The 24,231-nt window shown below is 38.8% G+C and overlaps 1 protein-coding gene across 4 annotated transcripts in view; it reads right to left on the minus strand.

Moving 5' to 3' along the window:
- The window catches only part of LOC109039932 (carboxypeptidase D), a 213,802-nt gene that overhangs the window by 65,742 nt on the left and 123,829 nt on the right, over positions 1–24,231 (minus strand). For 3 of the 4 annotated variants that reach the window (XM_072301143.1, XM_072301129.1, XM_072301138.1), the window contains exons 4-6: positions 18,447–18,580; positions 12,799–13,123; positions 8,618–8,647 (exon numbers count right to left, since the gene is read on the minus strand). In XM_072301143.1, the coding sequence (XP_072157244.1) occupies positions 8,618–8,647; positions 12,799–13,123; positions 18,447–18,580 (489 nt within the window). The remainder of the gene's footprint in view (positions 1–8,617; positions 8,648–12,798; positions 13,124–18,446; positions 18,581–24,231) is intronic. The other variant, XM_072301134.1, reaches the window with a different exon arrangement.

A 24,231-nucleotide genomic window follows, 5' to 3' on the forward strand; every position in this document is an offset into this window, starting at 1 on the left:
TCACTTTCAGCAATAAAAGCGCGGTATGATGAATCCGCGGCATTGTTGCCACATTATTTCAAAATTTTGCGTGAAATAAAAAGCATTGATATGCTATATGGAAATAATAGGCATGTTGATGAAGACAACTTTGATAAGTTTGAAAGCACTTACTATGAAACTGTTGGAAAAGCTAAAGAATTGTTGGAGACGCAACCAAGTGTGTTTCCAGTAGCCAAACCTACAACGGCTTTGAAAACTAAATTAAAACCACCAAAATTACCGACCTTTTTTAGAGCTTATGAGCAATGGCCTTCGTTTTTCCAAATGTTCAATTCTTTAGTTCATTCGAACATGAACTTAACGGAGATCATCAAATTTCATTATTTACGGTCGTCTTTATCAGGAAAAGCCCTCTCTTTGATCAGAAGCATCGACTTCACGGAAGCAAATTATTTAGTTGCGATTCAAACTTTGAGAGATGAATTCGAAAATAAGAAGATAATAATACGCAATCATTGCGAAGCGATAGTCAATCTTGGTTTCCCCACATGTATTTGTAAGAAAAAGGAAACATCAACAGCAAAAGATTTAGAAAATATACACAACAAAATCAATCAGGCGGTACAATCACTGAATGCTTTGAAGGTGGATACTACCTCTTGGGACCCACTAGTGGTTCATTTAGCAACTGCAAAATTCGATCAAAGCACACTGACGGAATGGGAAAAGGTGGTGCCTACAAAAGATCCCCCAAGGCTTCAAGAGCTGCTTGAGTTTTTAAAGAAACGTTCATTTTTACTTGAGTCGGTAGGGCGCAGAAAGTCGCAGTCAATTCCGAGGGACTAAGATCCAGATCTTCCGCAGATCTAATTTCGAGAGGAACAGATGCTGAAAGCTTGAAACTTTCAACAATTTGGTGGAACGGACCAGAAAATCGAAATTCGGAAGGAAATGAAGAAATCATGCTTTGTTCAGCTCTGATAAAAACGCCTGATGAAGTTACAAATCTTCTAAATAAATTTTCCACCTTGAACAGGATACTACGAATTCTAGCATATCTATTAAGGTTTATTAACCGTTGCAAAAATGCAATCAAAGGCTCAAGAAAAGGTAAAATCAAAAAGAAAATGAATAAGAGTCAGTTAGAACTACCGTCCTTAGTAGAAATAGAAAAGTCAAAAAAAAAAAAAAACCCTACAAAAATTTTCTCGGACAACTGTAGAACACTTTTAGGAGCAAGCAATCACCTTCGACCTGTTCGATCTCAATTCAAGACCTTTGGTACCCTTGTCTAGCGCCCCTGAAGAGTTTGACGTATTGACGCCAGGTCATTTTTTAATAGGAAGACCTCTCACGTCTTATCCTGATAACACACCTACAAAGCAATCTACAAAAATTCTACAGGCGTATGAGGCAATACAGGAAGGATTCAACATATTTTGGAAGAAATGGCAAAGGGAGTATCTTCAACACATTCAAACATTTTCCAAGTGGCACTCAAAAAACGAATCTCCGAAAATAGGATCGTTAGTCGTAATAAAGGATAGACACTGTCCCCCGATGTTTTGGAAACTAGCAAGAATACAAAAACTTCACCCAGGATCAGATGGCATCACAAGAGTTGTTACATTGAAAACAGCAACATCCACACTAGTGAGAGCCATCACTGAAGTTTGTGTATTACCGTTAAGTGATGACTAACTTAAATTTAATGTGCTTAAAAAAAACACACACATACACAGTTTTTACTGATGAAATTTCAATTTCAAAATTTTCAAATTTTCAATTTTTTAATGATATTCAATCTGTATACATTTTTTAAGGGGGGAGAATGTAAAAACTTTACAACACTGTATAGTTTTTAGTTGCCCAGTGATTCTCCCTGCTGTTCTGTATATGCTGTTAAATATATAAAAAGTTACTGCGATCCAGTTCGGTTTCTTCTGGTATTTGAGATTGTTTATTTACTGATTAGTTTAGCTATCCCTGCTAAAAATGTTCCGTGTGGATGATTTCCATGAAGTTGATTTCCATGAAAAAATGACACGGAAAAATGGAACAGGAAATATTTCCATGTGGCTGATTTCCGTGTGGCTGATTTCCATGTGGCTTATTTCCATGAAAATTTTTCATGGAAACGAAATCATTTCCACGAAATTTTTTCATGGAAACGAAATCATTTCCGTGACAAGTTTTCATGGAAACAAAACCATTTGCATAAAAATGATCACAAGAAGGTTTCAGTACCATCCAAATTGCTCACGGAAATTAAATAAATCTTAGAATCAAGACAAAGGAGACAAGCGTCCCAATGGGAGCACATGATATTTGGACCATGCAGACATGCTCAGTAAAATAGAAAATGAACAAACAACACTCACCAACTCGCTCAAATCATGTAATCCACTGGGTCAGAAAAATCCACTTGAAGACAATAAATCCAAATTTCCGATTAGAACTGGTGCAGGTACGAAGGAACTTTTGAAAACACGATGAGTGCATTGTAAAAATATCTAAAGCACTCTTTAACGTAAGAGAAAAATTAGCACCATGATTTAATAGCTGATCAATACAGAACACCACTCTCAGAAAAGCACTGACACAACACGATTTTTCAGTTTAGTTTTAGAGGAGAAAGCATTTTTCAAAAGATGCGACATCATAGATCCACAGCTTAAATAATTTCACGATTAACTACGATCATTGATGATATTAAGGTAGCCATCGATTCTCTACCCGACGTTCCTTCCACACATGACAGGAAACATCTACAGGCATAGAGCAAATGGCACTGAGCAGCAATGTACATCTGGTAAGGCAAGCTCTTGGAAGTGTCGATCTGCAAAAATACAAAGCGGGAGACAGATCATCAAATTGATCTACCTATGGTTAATGGCCGTCCTTGGAGACAGACAATAAACTACGTAACAATATATCAACCACCTTTTGATAACAGAACGAATTTAAAATGAGAGCAAGATCCTTCCTTATGGAGGGAGGGCCAAGAAACATTTAAAAACGGAACATTTAAGTACTTACAGGTCAGAGCCACTGAATAAAATACATTCCACCAGTCAATAAAATTTTAAATTTTGAATGTTGATGGATAACCTGATTGCCACTATACATTGAGTTGAAACATCTGATACGTAGAGCGGTTCATTCTCATAGAAGCTTTCGTAAGTACCTAGTTCCAGATAGGTACTTTAAAATTAGACACCGGTCAAATGTAGTACAAGAGAGGAAATGGGTGCAACAAAACTTTAATTGTCCTTGATTCTTTTGAAGACACAAGGAAAATGCAGGCAGTATGAGGATGTTCCAACGGACTACCTATGGCACTCGCCTGCAAGAGTTGGGAAGTTTCTACTTGTGATGAAGTCCGCGGATAATAAGATTTGCACTTAGAGAGTGCAACAGAAGATCCACCATCTTGATTCTGGTCTTTCCCTTCAATGCTAAATAGATGAAAGATTATCTCCCTTCCCACGGAAGGAGTGGATAGATTTATTAGACATAGACTCTTCGATCAACTTCGTAACCACGGTTAGGAATAGCACATGGCAGTAAATGCATTCGCAAACCAAGAGAATAGAATTCACGATTACCTCGCTCGTTAGAAAATATCGACTGAATCGTAAATCGGCAAAGAAAATTAAACTCGAGTTACTTGATCAGTATAGCTTGACATGACAAATGTGTAATGTAAGTACAAGGTGCAAGGTGACAGGCTCATACTTAGGCGTGTCCGTCGTCAAGAAGTGAAGGAGAGATAATTTACCTGTGTTCGATGAAACTGAGTATAGTCAAGTAGACGCCGATAATACAATCGATTCTTCGTTAAGAATCATGAAAAGTAGATCAAATTAAGTTTTCATTTTTAAATTCACGGCATGGCATGACTTGGCTGGCTGGGTGGATTGAATTGATCAATGGTCCGGATCCGGAGTTCCGAGTGCGAGTTGGACATCGAACAGTTGGACGAGGGACCATTCCGCGGTTCCGCCTTTTGCCTTTTTATCGAGGTTGCGTATGAAAATGAGTGAAAATCAGCCGCTATAATGATTATAGAGAGCCAGTTTTTGTATTTTAATCCTTTTGAAAACATTTGCCTGATAATTATTTAGATAATAAATACAACCCTGGAAGTATCGGCAAGGAACGATTATTCCAGGAACTAGGAACATCTTCACAAAAGTTAGGTTATATTTATCTCTCACATCACCACATCACCTCAAGTAAGTAATTTAATGAATAATTTTTCACTTTCACACCTTTCACTAAAGAATCAAGGACAATTAAAGTTTTGTTGCACCCATTTCCTCTCTTGTACTACATTTGACCGGTGTATAATTTTAAAGTACCTATCTGGAACTACTTACGAAAGCCTCTATAAGAATGAACCGCTCTACGTATCAGATGTTTCAACTGGTTTCAACTCAACGTATACTGGCAATCAGGTTATCCATCAAATGATCAACATTCAAAATTTAAAATTTTATTGACTGGTGGAATGTATTATATTCAGTGGCTCAGACCTGTAAGTACTTAAATGTTCCGTTTTTAAATGTTTCTTGGCCCTCCCTCCATAAGGAAGGGTCTTGCTCTCATTTTAAATTCGTTCTGTTATCAAAAGGTGGTTGATATATTGTTACGTAGTTTATTGTCTGTCTCCAAGGACGGCCATTAACCATAGGTAGATCAATTTGATGATCTGTCTCCCGCTTTGTATTTTTGCAGATCGACACTTCTAGGAGCTTGCCTTATCAGATGTACATTGCTGCTCAGTGCCATTTGCTCTATGCCTGTAGATGTTTCCTGTCATGTGTGGAAGGAACGTCGGGTAGAGAATCGATGGCTACCTTAATATCATCAATGATCGTAGTAAATCGTGAAATTATTTAAGCTGTGGATCTATGATGTCGCATCTTTTGAAAAATGCTTTCTCCTCTAAAACTAAACTGAAAAATCGTGTTGTGTCAGTGCTTTTCTGAGAGTGGTGTTCTGTATTGATCAGCTATTAAATCATGGTGCTAATTTTTCTCTTACGTTAAAGAGTGCTTTAGTTATTTTTACAATGCACTCATCGTGTTTTCAAAAGTTCCTTCGTACCTGCACCAGTTCTAATCGGAAATTTGGATTTATTGTCTTCAAGTGGATTTTTCTGACCCAGTGGATTACAGATTTAAGCGAGTTGGTGAGTGTTGTTTGTTCATTTTCTATTTTATTGAGTATGTCTGCATGACAGATGTCATCCATTATTACTTTGCATGATGCATATTTAGCTGAAAGATTCTCTTTACACATGCCTAGTGGAAGATACATGTGGGTTTGGAACTGCTAACATGCGAACTTTGAAAAACTACGCTGCTATGATATAGAAAATCCTACAAGTCCAAGAAGGTCTATGCGCTGATATCAATTACATACTGACATATACCCGTCAAACAAGTTCCCATGGCTGTCATAGATGGCCTGCCCACAAAGTATGTCTGAAAGGGTGGCCCTAATTTTCATCAAGGAGCTTTGAGTACACCATGTACTTTTTAAGATTATTGTGCTTATTATTGCTTTCACTTGAGTGTAGATGTAAGTACATACTAAGCTTTTATCCATCATACATTTTGGCACATTTCTTTAATTATTGAGCTTCATAAAATTTCAGGTACTTGATTTTCAGGGGCTGAGATCGAAATCATATCATTAAAAAAAAATGGTTCCAGCAATTCTTTTCAAATTCTTTACAAAAAAATTTAGAGAATTTAATAACTGAAGATAAAAACATAACATGCTAAACACTACCTTCTGATGAAAAAGTACTTAAGTGATGACCAAAATTGAGACTTTTTTCGATCACCCTGATATGGGGATCTTCTTCACCTCCTTTCTAAACATACGCCTGAGAAGAAAAAATTTGACTGCTAATGCAACCCGCAACAATGATCGTATAGCTCTTCTTTCGGTTTTTTCCTTTTTCCCTTCATTTCCCCCCCCCCCCTTCCAAAACTTAAGATTTTTCCTTTTCATGTCATAATGAGCCCATAGCACAGAAGTTTTCAAAAATGATTGGAATTCACGAAATTTCATTTTATGAAGTTACATATAAAATCTTGCATCTCTGGTTTGAACCGTATACCGAGTATAATTCCTTGGCGCGCACCTTGCGGAGCGCCTTCAACATCGTAGTTATGCTTCAAACGCGACACTCACGCTCCGATGTGTAATTTTCGCATGTTGCGCATGTCGGAGCGTATGTCCAGTTTAGAATTGCCCAAAAATTGAAAGATTTTAAAGCCGCGAAATTCATGTTTAAATCCGCAATTTTTATTTCCATGCCGAACTGAGAAGGGGATTTTCAATTCCATGAAGGCTTGATGGAAATGACTTGGTTTCCGTGTGAGTTGCATGGAAGTGTTATGAGTTCCATGTCGAGCTCACAAGGAAATATTTTCATTTCCATGAAGACTTGATGGAAATGACTTGGTTTCCGTGTGAGTTGCATGGAAACGTTATGATTTCCATGTCGAGCTCACAAGGAAATGTTTTCATTTCCATGACGGCTTGATGGAAATGACTTGGTTTCCATGTGAGTTTCATGGAAACGTTATGATTTCCATGTCGAAGGACATGGAAGTCAGACGATTTCCATGAAATCACATGGAAATCGGGTCATTTCCACGTGAATCCACATGGAACATTTTTAGCAGGGATTGAAAATAGCTCCAGGGGTTTTTTTCAATTTTACACACGCAGAAATCAATTCAAACTAAGAACCGTGTACGTTTTTGAAAAGAACGCAAAAAAATGAATAAAAAATGTTCAGTGAAACTTTATCCTACGTTGCCAAATTTTCGAGAAAAATCGTCCCAAAGATCCAAAAATGGCAAAAATTGGATTTATCATCACGTCCAAGATTCCAGGAAGTGAATATTTAGTTTTATTTCACTGCAAATAACGTATCGGAAATGGAAGATTGCAGTGCGTCTCATGGAACATATAATGGCTCAGATGAACGTGACAAAACGGACCCTCAAGGTGCTTTTACCGTATCCTTCACTCCAGCTCACCTCTTTATTCCTGTAACCTCGAGATAATCCTTGGTTCTCAAGATGCTTGCTACAGGCCAAATATACCAAACAACAGAAACTGCGTGGGGAAAGTGTCCCACGATCCGCATGAAAGTCATAATTCACTTTCTTATAGAACCTTCGACGTGATGATTAATCCAATTTTTGGCATTTTTGGCGCTTCAGGACGATTTTTCTCAAAAACTTGGCAACGTAGGAAAAAGTTACAAATCACATTTTATGTATTTTTTTACGTTCTTTCCGAAAATGTACACGGTTTTTAGATTAAATTAAGTTTCACATATGTAAACTTGAAAAAACCCCTAAAACTGGTAAAAATTGGCAGCAATGGACCGTTACGCCTTTTAAAATTCACAGGAAGCCATTTTTATGGCCAGATATGAAAAGTACGAAGAAAAATACATATAGTACTCATCCATAGAGGGTGACTAAGGTCGAGAAACATTCAAAAGAGCTACCTTCAAGTAAAGAAAGGCCGCTAAAATCGACATCCCGGTCAATTTTCACATCGTGGGAATCCAGGTTCAACTATAATTTTTTGATATGTTGTATATATAGGTAAGAGCTGTTACGTACGTCAATATAAAAGTTGTACTCCACTTTCTTGAACCTCAAGCGTGGCAATTTATCGAATTTTTGCCATTTTTGGATCTTTGGGACGATTTTTCTCGAAAATTTGGCAACGTAGGATAAAGTTTCACTGCACATTTTTTATTCATTTTTTTGCGTTCTTTTCAAAAACGTACACGGTTCTTAGTTTGAATTGATTTCTGCGTGTGTAAAATTGAAAAAAAAACCTAAAAATGGGCTAAAAATGGCAACAATGGGCAATAAGGCCCCTTAAAATTTATCGGAGGCCTATGAAAAGGCCAGAAACGAAAAGTACGCAAAAAATACATAGGAATCATCTGCTGAAAGAGTGATAACAGTCGAAAAAGTCGACGAAAATAACTATTTTTCGATGCCGAGGTTCTGGGTTTGAGGCGTTGTTGCACCTTTGCATGGGCTCCGTTCGGTAAAATATTTGGCATAAAGTCTACCTAGAACTAGTACTTTGAAAATATGAAACATTCAGCAAAATCCAGGTGGGGCCGGAAAAGGCCCAAAACGATACTCCTCCTTTGAGGTTGTCCTTAGAATTCTCCAGCACCATAGTAGTACCTTCTTTCTCCTTCGCTTTCTCCTCGACGACTACATTCCTCATCCGCAGTAACTTTCAAAATTTTCTGATTTGGACCTCAGATTTTGCACTGATTCTCTTCATATAAGACTTTGAAGAGCCTGAGAAAAATTCTTTAAGGTAAAAAAGAAATAAAATCCTATTACGTTTCCGTGTTTTCAAAACAAAGTACTGCTGAAATGCACAAAAAAATGACGGGAAAAAAGTGAAATTTTTTGGGTAGACTACACCCCCTGATACATTAATTCTGAAAGGAAATTATTTTGAACTTTACTAAACCTCTATGAAATTCTTCCTTACATCTTTCTAGTGGGATGGAAATTGAGATAAAATTCATTATGTATGTTAGCAAAAAAAATTAATTTACCTGCACACAGTGGCGAAGATTTACAAATTCCTTGTAAGCAGCATGGGAAAAAAATACCAAAATTCAGGTTTTATAACAATAAATTACTGTGGACGAAAAGTATAATACCTCGAGATCACTTGCAAGTATTGATATGGGGTTTTGACGAAAATTCCTGGAAAAAAAGGTGAGCTAATTGTTTTTTCGAGGGGAGCAATGGGCAAAGGACGACTTACGAATCTCGAATAGGAAACCCCATCATGTAAAACTCGTAGCTCACTAAGAAGATTACCTATACAAAAGAAAATTTTTGGCGCAAACTGCCAGTCTATCGCCATTTCAAAAGAGTGCATACTGTGGTATTTTATACAAAAATAAAAAAAAAACAATTTTTCTTTTAAAAAATTGCCATTAATCAAAATTCAAAGATGGTTACTCTGCAAATTAATGTGGACACTTTAATTTAATTAACTTGGAATTTACACTGTTTTTAGCGTAGGAAACGTGTAAATGCCATTTTTGGAGGGGCTAGGCATCTCCCGTACAGAGACCACCAAATTACCTATTTCACCGTCATTATTTTGATCGGGTTTGGATCGCTATTCGTTTATCTGCTTTTTTCGACTGTTCGACAATGTAAGGGAAATCCGGCAATATAGAACTAGTGCCTACTCAATAATATTGTTCTTCTTTTTACATACACCATATTTCAACCTGCCCAGCACAGTGTTCTTGAGCCATTTTTAATCGGCATTGAATGTACATCAAACATTCAAGTTGGAGGTTGTAATGGGGTAGTCCTAGTCCCTGATGGGTTTTTGGGGAATTTCTAAGTAGGTCATCGGAGCTATTGCAAAAATAATCGCATTTTTGTGGTTTTTAGAGGTAAATTAGCAAACTGGGCTTAGGGGCGACAAATTAAACCCCCCTCTCTTCCTTAACATTGCCTTAATCGATCTGAATTGTTAGTATTATGATACCTCGTATAAGATCAAACTTTCCCGAAAATGGCGTGCCCTTGTAAGTTAGTCCGTCCCCAGAGCAGCGTTGCCAAGTTGTGGACTCCAAATTTGAGAATTTGATGATAAACTGAAGGTTTTGAGGTGGGATCTCCTGCTAAAACGATAAATGTGCAGTCTGAGAGTTTCCGATTATAAAAAGCGTATATTTAAACTCTTAAATAGCGGTGTTGCCAGATTTACGATTTAAAGATCGTCATAATGACCCGAATCGCGTTCCAACTTCAAGGGCTGGGTTTTTATTTCGTTCGCGGGACGGTTAATATGATTCTTCCCTTCTCTATACATTAAAGTGTCATGGAAATAATGCCGTAATCCGTTGTGTGGGCGAATTCGGGGACTTTCAAATGTTTCTTGAATCGTCGTTATACACTCATTTTATTTATGTTCTTACTTTTGATGTTTTTGAGCAAAATTGATATGTGAGGCATTGTAAGCAATTGTAAGCATTGAAAGCAAAATACCACGTTGTTTAAAAGAAGTCAAGAAGTTACTAGCTGATTACACCTCCTCCGCTAGGGCTTGGATGACTAAAGATGGTGGGTACAAGAATCATCGACACAATTCGATCGAAAAATGAAAACACAATTCAATCGATATGGATTCAATCGACGCTTTTTCGATCGACACAAGTTGATCGACATTTTTTTCATCGACATACTTTCAGTCGAAACATTTTTCATTGACATAGATTTTATCGACGTATTTTCGCTCGACATTTACTCGATCGACAATCTTTACACCGACACATTTTCACTCGAAAATAACAATTTAAAATCCTTGGAAAGGATCATTTTTACGTCGGCATCGTTTTTATCGACGTCGGTTCACTCGACACAGTTCAATCGAAAAATAGGAACTCAATTCAATCGACATCGATTCGATCGACACAGATCGATCGACGAAGTCAGTATTTTTACAGCGATTCGTTCGACATTATTCCAATGGACATAGATTCGGCCGACACGCATCGTTTCGGTCGACACCGTTTCGATCGACAGCGTTACAGTCGACATGGTTTCGATCGCCGTTTCATCCACGCCTTCTAAGACGCAATGCAGCTACGTTATGATGGTTGCATTCCCGCCTTAGGATTCGAACTGCTTTATTCGATGACTCTGCAGTTGAACTCAGCGGGGTTTTATCTGTGATTTTTGAGGTAATTAATGGAGCAGAGCGTCTTTGCACGCTTTACTGTAATAAACTGAGCAATAATAAATTCTTACCATTAAAGACTATTCTCTTCATATTTAATGACTTATGTGAAGATGTTGAATTAGCAATTAATTAAAAACCTGTAGTTATGTATCCATACACCTCTACGAATGATGGTTCAGGATCTCTTTCGTGATGTGAACAAGTATGTTAGTTGAAATACTACCACAATCATCTTGTTTGACTTATTTTGTTTGATTCAAATTTTACAAAAAAATACGCAACAAGCCATATACACACAGAGTGGCTCCGACCTAACTTACCTATGAGGCCTTTTAGGTGGGACGAAGCCGGGGACCTTAGGGGTGGATAGATAATCGAGCCCAAAGAATCCAAATTTCCCTCGGTCTCCCTTGGGGAGTAAGTAAAAGGTGGGTCCGTACTTCAAAAATTAGGGCTTTTGTCAAAATAGAGTTTTTTTATCGAAGCAGGAGGCACGGAGATTTTTAACTGAAATTGTCACCAAGATATCCAAAATTGACCCATCCTTATCCAAAATACTTCCTCTTAAAAGTGGGGAACGGAGTCTCTTTAAATAAATGCAAGTTTCCTAAATTGACGCGGACACTCGAGAAAAAAGACGTAGACTCAGGTACTTAATCGGCCCAAATAAATCTGAATTTAAGGGTCCTGTAGTCCTCAGAGGCATTTTTGATGGGGCACAGACTGTGCCTCATCATTTTTCCTTTAGAAATTACACATTTTCTGAACGTCAACGAGCAAATTAATGTATAAATAAACCCCACAACGTGATAGCTAAATATATGAAGAAATACAGAAGAAGAAGAAGAAAAGTTTTGCGTGGTTAAATCGATCGGCACAGTGCATTCGCAGTTTTTATTACTTTATTTCTTAATGAAAGGGTTCTCCTACGGGCAATACCGAGTTGGCTCCCAAACTTTCGAATTCGCTCCCGTCATGATTTTTACAGTGTGCCGAGTTGGCTCCCGCTTGAAAAATGAACTGGCAACGCCGTTGCAATGTGCATTTGTGTCGATTGAAAAAGTGTCGACCAAATCTCAATTCTGGAGGATGACGCAGAGGCTGCTTCTAATCAACCCCAAAGATCACGCCCTCAACGAAACTCAAGGCCCCCAAAATATTTGTCAGATTATGACACCCCCTAAAGAGGAAGGTGTGATATACTTGTGCACGACATGGCAACATCATACTAGTGGACGAGAAGGCAACGTCGTGGTCGTGGTGCATGGCGGACCACTCATGATCCGGTCTCGCGCATACCAGCTTGTTACATACATGATCTCAACCTGCAATGATCAATGCAGCATGGGTTCTGGCAAACCCGTGCATTCTACTTCATTATAAGCAGACATGGAAAACATGAAAATTCGAAAGAAATTTCACGAAATTTCATGAAATTTATTGAAGCTTTTGGGGATACATTCAGGAGGCTAAGAAACGCCTAAAAATAGTGATTCTAAATTTTGAAATTTTTTACCCCAAGCTTAAAACATTCACGCGTTGCAAATGTTTTCGTTCAGTTCAGAGGTTAGGTTGGAGTTTTTCTCTCTAAACTCCCCTTTTTGCCCCCTCTTTGTGTCTAGCACCTTCAGTAGAGTAGCATAATACCGCAGCATCAACAGAACGACCATCTGAAACGCTTTCAGACCTCCAAAGGTTTAATCAATAATTCTGAAACAAATTATTAAATTTCAATTTTTGTGAAATTTATTCGAGCCTTGTGAAGTTTCATGAAATTTCAAAACGTGAAATTTCACTTTCCGTCTCTGATTACAAGTAGAATTTTGTCTACTTCTGTGTAGACACTTTGGGGACAATGATGCGTAGGTAGGTACTGTTTTAATGTAAAAATTGAAATTTGATGCAAAGTAGTACGCTTTTTCCTTCAGATGAGATTCACTGAATGCATATGTGACCAACGGTTCAGCACTGTAGTGAGGATATGCTGCTATTGAGGAATGGCTAAAGACTCAAGTATGATCTTACTTGAGTTAGGCGTGTTGTCAAAAGGATAGCTTGCCACCAAAGCACCACCATGGAGGCCACCAGAGAGGACGAACTGAATCTTGGAGGTCCATTCCTTAACAGCATCTGTCTCAGGTTGTCCACGTTTGTTGTTCTGCTTGAAATAGTCCGGGAAGTTGCGATTCAGATCAAATCCTCGTGCATTGTAGCGGCCCTGGCCTCCATCACACTGCCCTTCCCTAGCTACTTCGAAACCATCAGGGTTCATAGACGGCAGGATATGGATTCGTGTGTTGTCCAGCAGCCACTTGATGTAAGGGTCCGTGTTGTAACTATTCACTAGGTACTGGAAAAAAGCAAAAGAAAATGAAGGAGTTCTTTTTTTAATGAAACCGAAAGAGAAGGGTTGACTGGATGAAGGTGAAGGTAAAGAAGTGCTCTGCGCGCCCATGACGCGTGCCGATTCCAACTTTGAAGAATCGTTACTTGCTTTCGCCTGCGTTCCGGGAGCACTGTAGGTATTCCCGTTGCCCGTTCGTGGTACAAGTTGGCGACGTGGCTTGATCTCCTCGTTTTGATGTACTTAAAATAATTTTTATGTTGTCAAGCTGAATTTTTTCCGAAACAAGATGGCGTCCAAAATGACCGCTACGGTATTGAAATTGGTGAAATTAACTCCCATGGCCGCACGTTGGGACGATCCCGGACAAAGTGGGACATTTGACTAATGTGCGGTGAAAATATTTGAATCCGGAAATTGCATAACTTTTTCGTTGAAATTGGTTCCTTGAGGTCTACCGCAAACGAAAGAAACAATTTTTCATAATTTCATGCCTTTTACATTGATAACCTATGTGTCAAACGCGAGGGTCGAGGAATTCATGTTGGTTTCTATTTGTGTGTCACTAAATATTTTTCCCACGTCATTAGAAAGGATTATTTTCCTTCTTCACCTCTATTTCGGAAATGGCACATGCTGAGGGACAGAAATGTAGCCCTAGAGATGCGTTCAAATATTTTACCTATGTTTTAATCAATGACATTAATATTCGCATATAAAAAGCAGTAAAATGAAAATGTTCAAAGACTTTTTAAAAAATGTCAGCAAATGTCCAAGGAACTGTTTGCACCAAGTTATTCTGCACATTCTCAGCTTTCCAACAAGCTATTTTCCAGCTGCAACTTCCTGCATGCAACTTCGAGCAAAACAAACCAAATAGTGCAGCGCGGCGCGGCGCCGGCTAGCTGGCATGGGTTTCACACTACCTATTCGGTTTATCGTCTGGTAACCCGAATCGATGAGCAGGTAGAAAACCGGGTGGAGGATATCCGAATTTCCAGCAGCCTTTTCCCACTTATTCGGCGCGCTATCCGATTTTCATGCATTCCACAGAAATTATGATTTTCGCCACATGGCGTCATCCCTCTCCAGTGGAAAAATGCTGAAATAATCGTGATACTTAAGAGTGGCATACCGGCATCAGATCCAGCCTCCTATCGTCCGATTTCTTTACTTTCCTGTTCTAGGAAATTTTTTTGAAAAATTATATATCAAAACACTATTAAAAATAGTAAATAAAAAAAAAGTTAATGATTAGAGAACAATTAGGTTTTTGTTCTAAGCATGGCACAATAGAGCAACTTCATAGAGTAATTTCTTTTGTTATGAAGGCACTGGAGAGGGGACATTTCTGCAATGGGGTGTTCCTGGATTTCACCCAGGCATTTGATAGAGTACCTAAACCACCAGCGCTTTGTCGAGAAACTCGCGAAGGTGCTTCCTGGAAACTACACCAAGCTTTTAGCATCATATCTAGCTGATAGACAATTTAAGGTGCGTTTCGAGGATGCATACCTACTCCGAGTTTAAACCGATAAAGGGTAGCGTCCCTCAAGGGTCTGTTTTATCGCTCCTACTGTATAGCTTGTTCACAGCAGATATTCCAAAGCCTCGAGGGAACTCTGAGCTGGGAGCTGTTCGCGGACGATACTTCGGTGTTCGCGAGCGCCCCAACTTACGAGGAAACAGTGGACATACTGCAGGTCAGCCTGGATGATATCCAGGAATGGAAGGATGCTAATGGGTCCATGTTAAATCCAAACAAGTCGGGAACTTTGTCCATATTCCTTTGGTACTGAATGGACAAGCTATCCCAATCGGAAATTTGACCTTGGACAGATTAAAATAATATTGCGGCAACCTTCGCGATATTGTGAGCAGATTTTAACAGTAAGGTTGGCCTGAGAATCTTGGTACAATACACCATCAATACTGGATATATAACCTTAGTATTTTAATATTGCACCAATATTAGCAACATTAGAAATCCAACGTCAGGTATCGCTTGCTGATTATAAGATTGTCACAATGTTGACACAATATTGGTTATACAATGTTGGTAAAATAATACTGTGATAAAATTATTTTTTTTAATATTGCAGTAAGATGGTAGTTTTAACATTGCCGGAATAGTAAAAAAAATACTGACCATGGGCTTTTGCCTATAATATTGACACAATATTAGGAAAACAAAATTGCTAAAATAATATCGAGACGATGTTATCTCTGCAATACTGCGGTAATGTTATTATGTTAACATTCAAATAACGTTAGAACAACAAACATTACAGGCCTCTGTTCGTAATATAGTCATAATATTGACACAATATTGGATATCTAAAACTGCTGAATTGATATTATGCTAACATTATTTTTACAACATTGTGGTAATATTCGCACTTTAACATTGTCACAAGATTAAGAAAATAAACATTTTAGGCTTCTGTTTCTAATATTGTCATAAGATAAACACAATATTGTGTGCGGCGAGCACAATTCGACCGCGTTTGCTATTTCCGCCACCAGGGCGCGCTCGCCGCGGATCTGCCTTTGCGGTCCCTTTAAGGGCAAATTAAAGGGCAAAAACTGCGACCTTTCGCTTTTTGACGTAATAGACACATGATCCATAGGCGTCTAACCCATCTTACCGATATTCTTAGGCCAAGGGCTCAAATGGAGCTTTTTGGCAACGGTCCGCGCGCGGCCGCCCCGTCAATGGGGCTGGTTCTCGTTTCGCCTGGGCAGTGCTTGTTACAAGTGGGATCCAAGATGAATACTTCAGCCAGCGCAAGCAGCCAAGAAAGTAGCTGATTAAGGAAGGTACCTCAGTTCCGTATGCCTACTTTAGGCATTGCGACGGTAAGAAACTTCTTCCGCGAGGATGGCAGGTAATACGGTGTCCTATCGCCTACCTCACCTCAGAGGCAAGATTGGAAATCCAAGCTTGTCTCAGAGGTAAAATAAATGTCCTGCCAATACTTTGGCATTATTTTTACAACAAGTCTATGGCAACATCATGATCACAATATTCGCTGAACAAGCTTGGATCAATATTATTAACATAACGTTGTCACAATATTAAATATCCAAGTTTGTCTCGGAAGTAAAATAATGTCCCACCAATATTGTGGCACTAATGTAAGGATAGGCTTGGATCAGTTTTACAAACCTAACATTGGCACAATCTTTGGGCTCAAGCTTGTCTCAGAGGTAAAATCAATGTCCTGCTAACATTGTGGGAACATTAGCAAGATAAGCTTGGCAACTATATTCAAATGTGAAAAAATGTCGTATCAAGCTTGTACCACGGTCAAATTTCCGATTGGGATACCACATTCCAAAACAGCCAGATATCTCGGTCTTATCATGGACTCAAAATTAAATTATGGTGAACATATTATTAGGGAAAAAAAGCAAATTGAACTTAAACCATTAAAAATGTACTGGCTTATTGGCAAACAAATCTAAACTTAGTCTGCACAATAAAATCTTATTGTACAAGACCATGATAAGACCGATCTGGGCATACGCCAGTCAGCTGTGGGCCTGCGCTGCCAATTCCAACATACGGAAGATGGAAACAGTCTAAAACAAAATATTAAGACAAATTGCAAACGCACCATGGTATACGAGGAATGAAGATATAAGATCGGAACTCGGCATAGAAAGTTTGGACGTTTTCATCTCCCGTACGTACGGAAGATTGGCCAGTTGGAGGAACATTTTAAACAATTATTGACCGAAAGGCGACCAGAGTTTCAGGGAGGCACGTAGATAAACGTCGATGAGACATCCACTGTATCAGTTCAGCTCTTTGATGTGGTTAAAGCCGTCAGGGAGTTGAAGAATGTGAAAGCTTAAGGACCCGGAGATATTCCCCCAGAATTAATTAAATGTGGGTCCAACAGACTGTTCCGTTGCTTAAGGGACTTAATGGATAAATGTGCGAGGGGCGATGAAGTCCCGAAGGAGTGGAAAGAATGTTGGATTACAGCTACCTACCCACAAAAAAGGGAAAAAGGACGATCTCGATAATCGCGGATTGTCGGTGACCGGAACGATCAGTAAACTTTATGGTAATGATATTGAAACTTAAAATAGAAGAAGAATGGATTCATCATGAGGCAGAGGAGCAAGCGGGTTTCACGGCTGGCAGATTAACCGTTGACCATCTATTTTGCATCACCCAAGTTATTGAGGAGAAGATGGCGGTTGGTCAAGAATTGCACTTGGTATTAGCCCGACACAGCCCGACACAGCCCGGCACATATTCAGTAACTACTTCATTTAGGAATTTTCCAGCGTAATATAGTGGCTTACTCTATAAAAATTGACGTGAATTTGGCAACGTCGCATATCAAATCTGTTTGAAACATATACAAAGAACTCCAGGAGTGTAATAAGACTTCCATTTAATGCTGAGGCTCGCATTATTGACCTGAAAAAAATATAGGATCCAAAATTCGGAAGTACGTGATTTTTGCTTGAAGACGAAGCTCATTTTCAAAAATTCGCAGAAATTCGGAGGGTGAATATGGGTAAAAAATTTTTGCGGGAAAATGTTGCGGTCGGGTTCTAGTTTACGAAAATCCTTCATTTTTAGCCTGACACAGCCCGGCACAAATTCAGAAACTATCTTATTTAAGCATCTTCATGAAAAATGCCCATTTTACTGATAGATTTGACAACAGTATACACATGCCAGACAATAAAATTTCTAATGGGCCTGTTGCAAACTTTTGCTAGAGCAAAACTAAGAGTTGTTGGAAGGAAAAAGGAAGAAGGAAGGAAGGAAGGAAGGAAGGAAGGAAAGAAGGAAGGAAGGAAGGAAGGAAGGAAGGAAGGAAGGAAGGAAGGAAGGAAGGAAGGGAGGAAGGAAGGCAGGGAGGGAGGGAGGGAGGGAGGAAGGGAGGAAGGGAGGGAGGGAGGAAGGGAGGGAGGGAGGAAGGGAGGGAGGAAGGAAGGGAGGGAGGAATGAAGGGAGGAAGGGAGGAAGGGAGGAAGGGAGGAAGGGAGGAAGGGAGGAAGGGAGGAAGGGAGGAAGGGAGGAAGGGAGGAAGGGAAGGAAGGAAGGAAGGAAGGAAGGAAGGAAGGAAGGAAGGAAGGAAGGAAGGAAGGAAAGAAAGTAGTAGTAAGATAAGTTTATTTCAAAGCGTAGCTTTAGCATCTAGGGCCATTTACACCTCGAGAAAGAGAGAAAGAAAGAAATGGAGAGAGAGAGAGAGGGGGGGAGAGGGAGAGAGAGAGAGAGAAAAAGAGAGATGGGAAAAACACTTCCTTGAAGGTGAAGTGTACGTTAAGGCCACGTGTTCTGAGAAACGGGGTTTACCTGAATCAAATGAAGCATAAGCTCACGTCCAACTGCTTCGTTTCCATGCATATTTGCAACATATTTGACATCAGGTTTCCCGATCATGTGCTCATACGGTGAGGCTGACACTACCATTACCCACAGATCTCGACCTAAAAACAGTAAGTGCTTTTATGCTGGTGTGAAACTTCAGGTGCGTAATTCCTTGAGGAAAAAGGTGCAATGTGGTTTCTGAAGGAGCAAAGCCCCAGAATTATAATAAATAAGGAAAGTGGCGCGCGTCAAAACTCTCTCAGAGCTTATTTAAGTATTTTTGGTAAAAACTACTTCAAGTGCTCGAGTCAAGAAACGCTTACTTGTTTAGGAATAGCTTTTCTATAATATATGGCCACTTACTCGGGGTATTTTCCACCTTTTTTCATCCAATCTTCAGCACTTCAGAAAACGACTAAATAGTCGATTGATCAATTGATATTTTCTGAATTTTTATAATACAATAAAATAAATTTGTCTTTGAGTTTGATTTAGCTACGGATATCAGGCAGACTAAAGCGTAATGTGATGCTTGGAGAAATTTAGAGGAAATGTTCTAAATTCCAGAGAGGATCAATTAATATCGGTTGACTGTCTATTCGTTATCCAATGTGCTGAAGATTCGCCCTAAGCTAAGAGCCAGGTAAGTACACAACTTAAAACACAGTTGAATAAAACGCAGTTGAATAAAACACAGTTGAACAATAATATTTAGGTATCGTTTTATCATTCAGTCCACTCTACGACTCTACCTATGACTAGTTTGCCTGACACTATCCATTGAAGTAGGTATGTCAAATTGTAATTTTTGCTCTACACCCTTTGCGGATAGTTGGAATACCTTTCAAGAGTACAAACGATAGAGAATACAAAATACAACAACAATGCAAAAAAATTGATACAAATTGCAGCCAAAAATTGTAGTTTCCTGAGATTCCAAATCAAGCGAATTTCATCCCTGATTTTAGCGTTTTTTGGTTATTTTACCTCGTAATTGTGCATGATTGAAATATTTGCCTCGCGGCCAGTGAAAGTACCTACTCGTACTTTCGTTAAACCCAAGGAGGCCTTTTTTCTGAAATAAAACCAAATTGGAGCGCTTTCGAGGTGCCGATACCTATTCATTCACGAATGCAAATTTGAGAAATTAACTTACCTACCTACCTACTGATAATAGCAGTTTCGAAGCAAATATTGATTTTCCCAATCACGTTCATCTTTTACTAAGAAAACGGATTGAGTCAAACACACTCCTTACGATGTGTTTGAAGCACATCAAAAAGTTCGACGAATTTCGATTTTTGATTTTTGTCTTTTGCTGATATTCAGTTTTCCGGAAATTTGGTGGGCCCCCGTGAGCAATAAATACATCCCTCGAATTTCATATATTATCACGTAGGTACCACCCCAAAGAGCAAGTTTAACAATATAATTTTTAGAATGTTTAGCAGGTTTCGTGAGCTATTTCCGAATAAAGTATGACAACACCACGTCATAGACTAAAATGACACTCATAAAACTAACAAGACGAGCGATGAACAAACAAAATTGCGTCGCAATTGTCAAAAATGCGCGGCTACCGTTTCTTCCTGCACCATGAATACCGATTAAAGCGCTAAAAAGATCACTTTTAAATACAAATTGTGTATATGAACTTACTGGTGCTCAGAATGCCTCATCTAAACTAGTAGGTACGTTCAGTGTCATCAAAGTGGTCCTCAGAATGCCTCATCTAAACTAGTAGGTACGTTCAGTGTCATCAAAGTGGTCTAGATTTTTTTTTTTTTTTTGGTCCTGTGGAGATAAAAAATCAGCAAACAGATACCAAACTTTAACCGACTGTCAGTACAGACGTCTAAGGTGGGCTGGCAATCTTGTTGTAGCTCAAACAGATTACCAAACTGTTAACCGGACTGTCAGTTGTCACCCACCTCATAAAGGTTTCGTGTATCTCACAAGAAGAGACCGTTTTAGTGATGACGTCAGATTTCGAGATATATCGCGATCTTGGGCCTAATGCCCTAACCGGTGTTCGGTCGGTTCGATTTACATGGTATTTTCCATAAGGAACGGAAAGTAAATTTTCAATTCCTGATTTTGGATAGTTTCTGACAGTTTTTGCCGGATTTTCTTGCGATTATGAGTTCTATATATCCTCAGACGTACATTTCTATCTGGTGAATCCTAAATATCGCATTGGAGAAATAAATTTTACTCAATGTATCGAAGCAAGTCCCGAAAGTGAGGTTATGTTACCCCTTTATTTACATTCTAATTTTGGACTCAGTTCATCACCAATTTATGAAAAAAACAATTCTGCGCGTCTCTCACGTTAGTGTTTTTCATAGATTCTATCCATAATGACAAAACCTTAACATCCGCAACTGATTAGTTGAATAGTGGACACCAATATTTGTTTTCTCTCTCCTTAAGTGTTGCGCTTTATTTGTTCCTGCCATAAATCACTCAGTTTTGTTTCATATTATCCATAATTTTTCCCTATAAACATTCCAATCCATAGGCAGTTTTGTTTAAATCAATTTCAGTTGATACCTGTAGAGGCGAGCTGACACTATGTTCCTGGTATTAACTGTTAGCATTCAATGACGCTGTGGAGAGGTTTGTTTTTTTTTTGTTTTTTTTTTTTTTTTTGTTTTTTTTAAGGAGCTTATCGCGCCCTCTATAAAGTCTTTGGCCTTAGTTTTTCAACAAACAGCCACTGCACTGAAATTAACACTTTGTTAACAAAAAATTTGGTGGTTTAAAATGTGCGATTCCAAAGCTGTAGCCTCCGCTTAATCCTATCGATGTCGATGCGATTTTGAAGGTACTTCACCAATAACATTAGACTTCTCGAACACTGACATTGACAGGCACTTATTGGCATAAGCTCAGTAAAGGTATATTAAGGTATTAGGCATTCATTAGAATCTTTTAATACTTAACATCTAGAGAAAGGTAAGTATCCATGGCGGAGAGCGGGTTGTCCAACTACAGTTTTACTTATCCCCCATTCCCCACATGATGTCGCCACACACACCGTATACCGTCGTATACCATGTATACCGTCGCAATAATGCGACCTAGAGATTTAAATAATGATTATGAACTCAGTAAGGTATTTTCAATCTACCAATGTTTCGTCCTTTTTCATAAAGACGAATAAATAATATTCCTCCGAGTCCCAGAAAAGAATGTAAATAAAGGGAATGTAAGAATGTAATGTATGTATGTACCTAAATGTATAACATAAACTCAGTTTCGGGACTTTCTTCGATCAATTAAGTATGACTAATTTATCCGATGTAATATTGGGGATTTATCAGATAGAAACGTACATTTGAGGATATATAGAACTTATAATCGCAAGAAAATCCGGCAGAAACTGTATGAAACTACCCAGAATCAGCGTTTGAAAATTGACTTTCCATTCCTTAGGGGAAATCCCACGTAAATCGAACCGACCAAATCCTGGTTAGGACACCAGGTCTAAAATCGCTAGAGTACCTTTATAGACAGAGTATGGTCATTCGTATCTTTTTACTACAGGAAAACTGTTCCGCTTTTTGATTGGTCAACGAGTTTTTAGGCTTCATGATGCTCTTAGAGCCGTATATAAACAAACAAGATGGCGACTCACCGTAACATCGATAAGAAGCTAAATTTGACAAAAATTTCAATTATACGGCAGTAACAATTTAAACTAGCATATCTACGAATAACACACGAAAAAAACACGAAAACATTGTTAAATCGCCTATCACCTTTATCACAGGAGGAAGTAAGATGTGCATACCCTCAATCTTGCTTGCTGATAACAGCCATCTTGTTTGTTTATTTTCGGCCCTAAGAGCATCGTGTCAGCCTATTCGCTCGCGACCAATGAAAAACAGGAACAGAAATGGCCATACTCTGTCTATGAAGGTACTCTATAAAATCGCAATATATCTCGAAATCATTTTTGAAGGGGATTATTGCGTGGGGAAAATCTTAGGAGACGCTTCAAGAAAGTTTCCGCTGACTTCGGAGTCGTGCGGGTTGCATCAATAATTTTGGAAGGCGTTCCTGGTGCCTCTCATAGGCATACCTACCGTGTATGGAAGAAAATGATAACTCGATTTTCTTCTTCTTCAAGGTAAAAATTTTAGCTCATTTTCAGAAGACAACGTGAATTTCAATCAAACTTGCCCGCCCCTCAAGGAGTCATTTCATGTACTTTGGAGACACATACCTACAAGGAAAAAATGGTACGGTTGCGTTTTGGTCCGATGAGGGGCTGCCAGCCTGTCTGTGACCTCCTGGAGATTTTGTTAAATCGGTAAATGTGTAAAAGACTAAGAGTTCCGTTCTATGGTCCGCTTGGGGTACTCTATGACAGAAATGGAAACTGTCGTAGTATGATATTTTCTTTTTCCACAGAAGAGGGGAACAAAGAAGAGCTTTTGGAGGTTCTTGGCAAGAGGATGATGACTTGCCCGGAGTCTCTTTACCCAAGTTTTTGGGTTTTTTGGAGTTTATATCATCTCATTTTTGCAAGAAAACTGTTATTTTACCAAATTTTTTGAGTTTTGTGACGTAACACAAAAACGGTCTAGAGATAGTTCGGCCCGGTATAGAGCTGCCAGTTAAAAGATGTCATGTAGGTTTGGAACAAAAAGTCTAGATGGACTCATTTAGTCGTGACGTCATAGCCAGCATTGATTCTTTCGACTACGGTCTCGGGTTCTATACAATTGGCTGTCCTTGTTACTCTGATGACGTTTCTCCAAAGACATAAAGACGGAGTACTAAAAGCAAAACATGAAGCTTCTAGAGCTTCTTTTCAATCACCTCTACTATTGGCTAGAGGATTGGCGGCGAAATCGGGACAAGTTTGAATTCAAATGTAGGGCGGGAACTAATAAATAAAATTGCGGAAACAAAGTATTTTAGGTTGATTTTTGCCCAAATTCAGGTACACACTCATTTTTTTTTAACTTTAGGTTAGTTTCAGTCCGTCGTCGACCGATTAATTTCATTTGGGAGTGACGTTGATCTAGAACTGTAACGGCCTGTTTGAACCTGCAGAACCACCATGAGCAGAAGAAAAACTAACTTTATGTGAGATTACTGCCTGTTACCGAGCAAAAGTAGGTGTATTATATTAGGACGCAGACCGAACTTTTTAGTATATTCGTTTTAGGAATTTAAAATACGTTTCAAAGAAGAAATGTGCAAAAATCAAGAGGACAAGTTCAAATCAAATTTCCGTTTGCCGCCATGGATTCCCGCGCTCATTTACACACTCACACAAGCGCGCAGCGCCGAACCTAGCTTCACTTTTTCCCCGTGCTTTTAGATACGAGCGCTCCGTCTTTATGTCTTTGCGTTTCCCCGTAAGAAACGACTTTCAAATTTCAAAACGAATGATCGACCTTTTAAACGCCGGTAACCACTAAGTTTACTCCTGAAATCGACTCTAAAGCGTCAAAATAGGAGGGTCCGACTTCTTAATTGCCTCAAATCGACAAATTTCACCTGAGTTATCGCAGTTGAAAGCAGGTCTAAAATCATCAGTCTGTCTCTCTCTGCGGCCGTTTAGCTGTTTACAGACAAGATTGAGGTTGGAATCAATTTGAATATTTACATTTTTCTCGTTGAACTTCATGATATTCCCTCTTAACAAGTAAAATTTATCAAGAAAAGTTAGTTTTCAGTATCACCAAACTATTTATACGCGCTCATGGATCGGAAGAGTCTTGATTAGTGATGTGTATAGCTTCATGGTGAA

Source organism: Bemisia tabaci, chromosome 1 (assembly GCF_918797505.1).
Source record: "Bemisia tabaci chromosome 1, PGI_BMITA_v3".
NCBI classification, from domain to species: Eukaryota; Metazoa; Arthropoda; class Insecta; order Hemiptera; family Aleyrodidae; genus Bemisia; species Bemisia tabaci.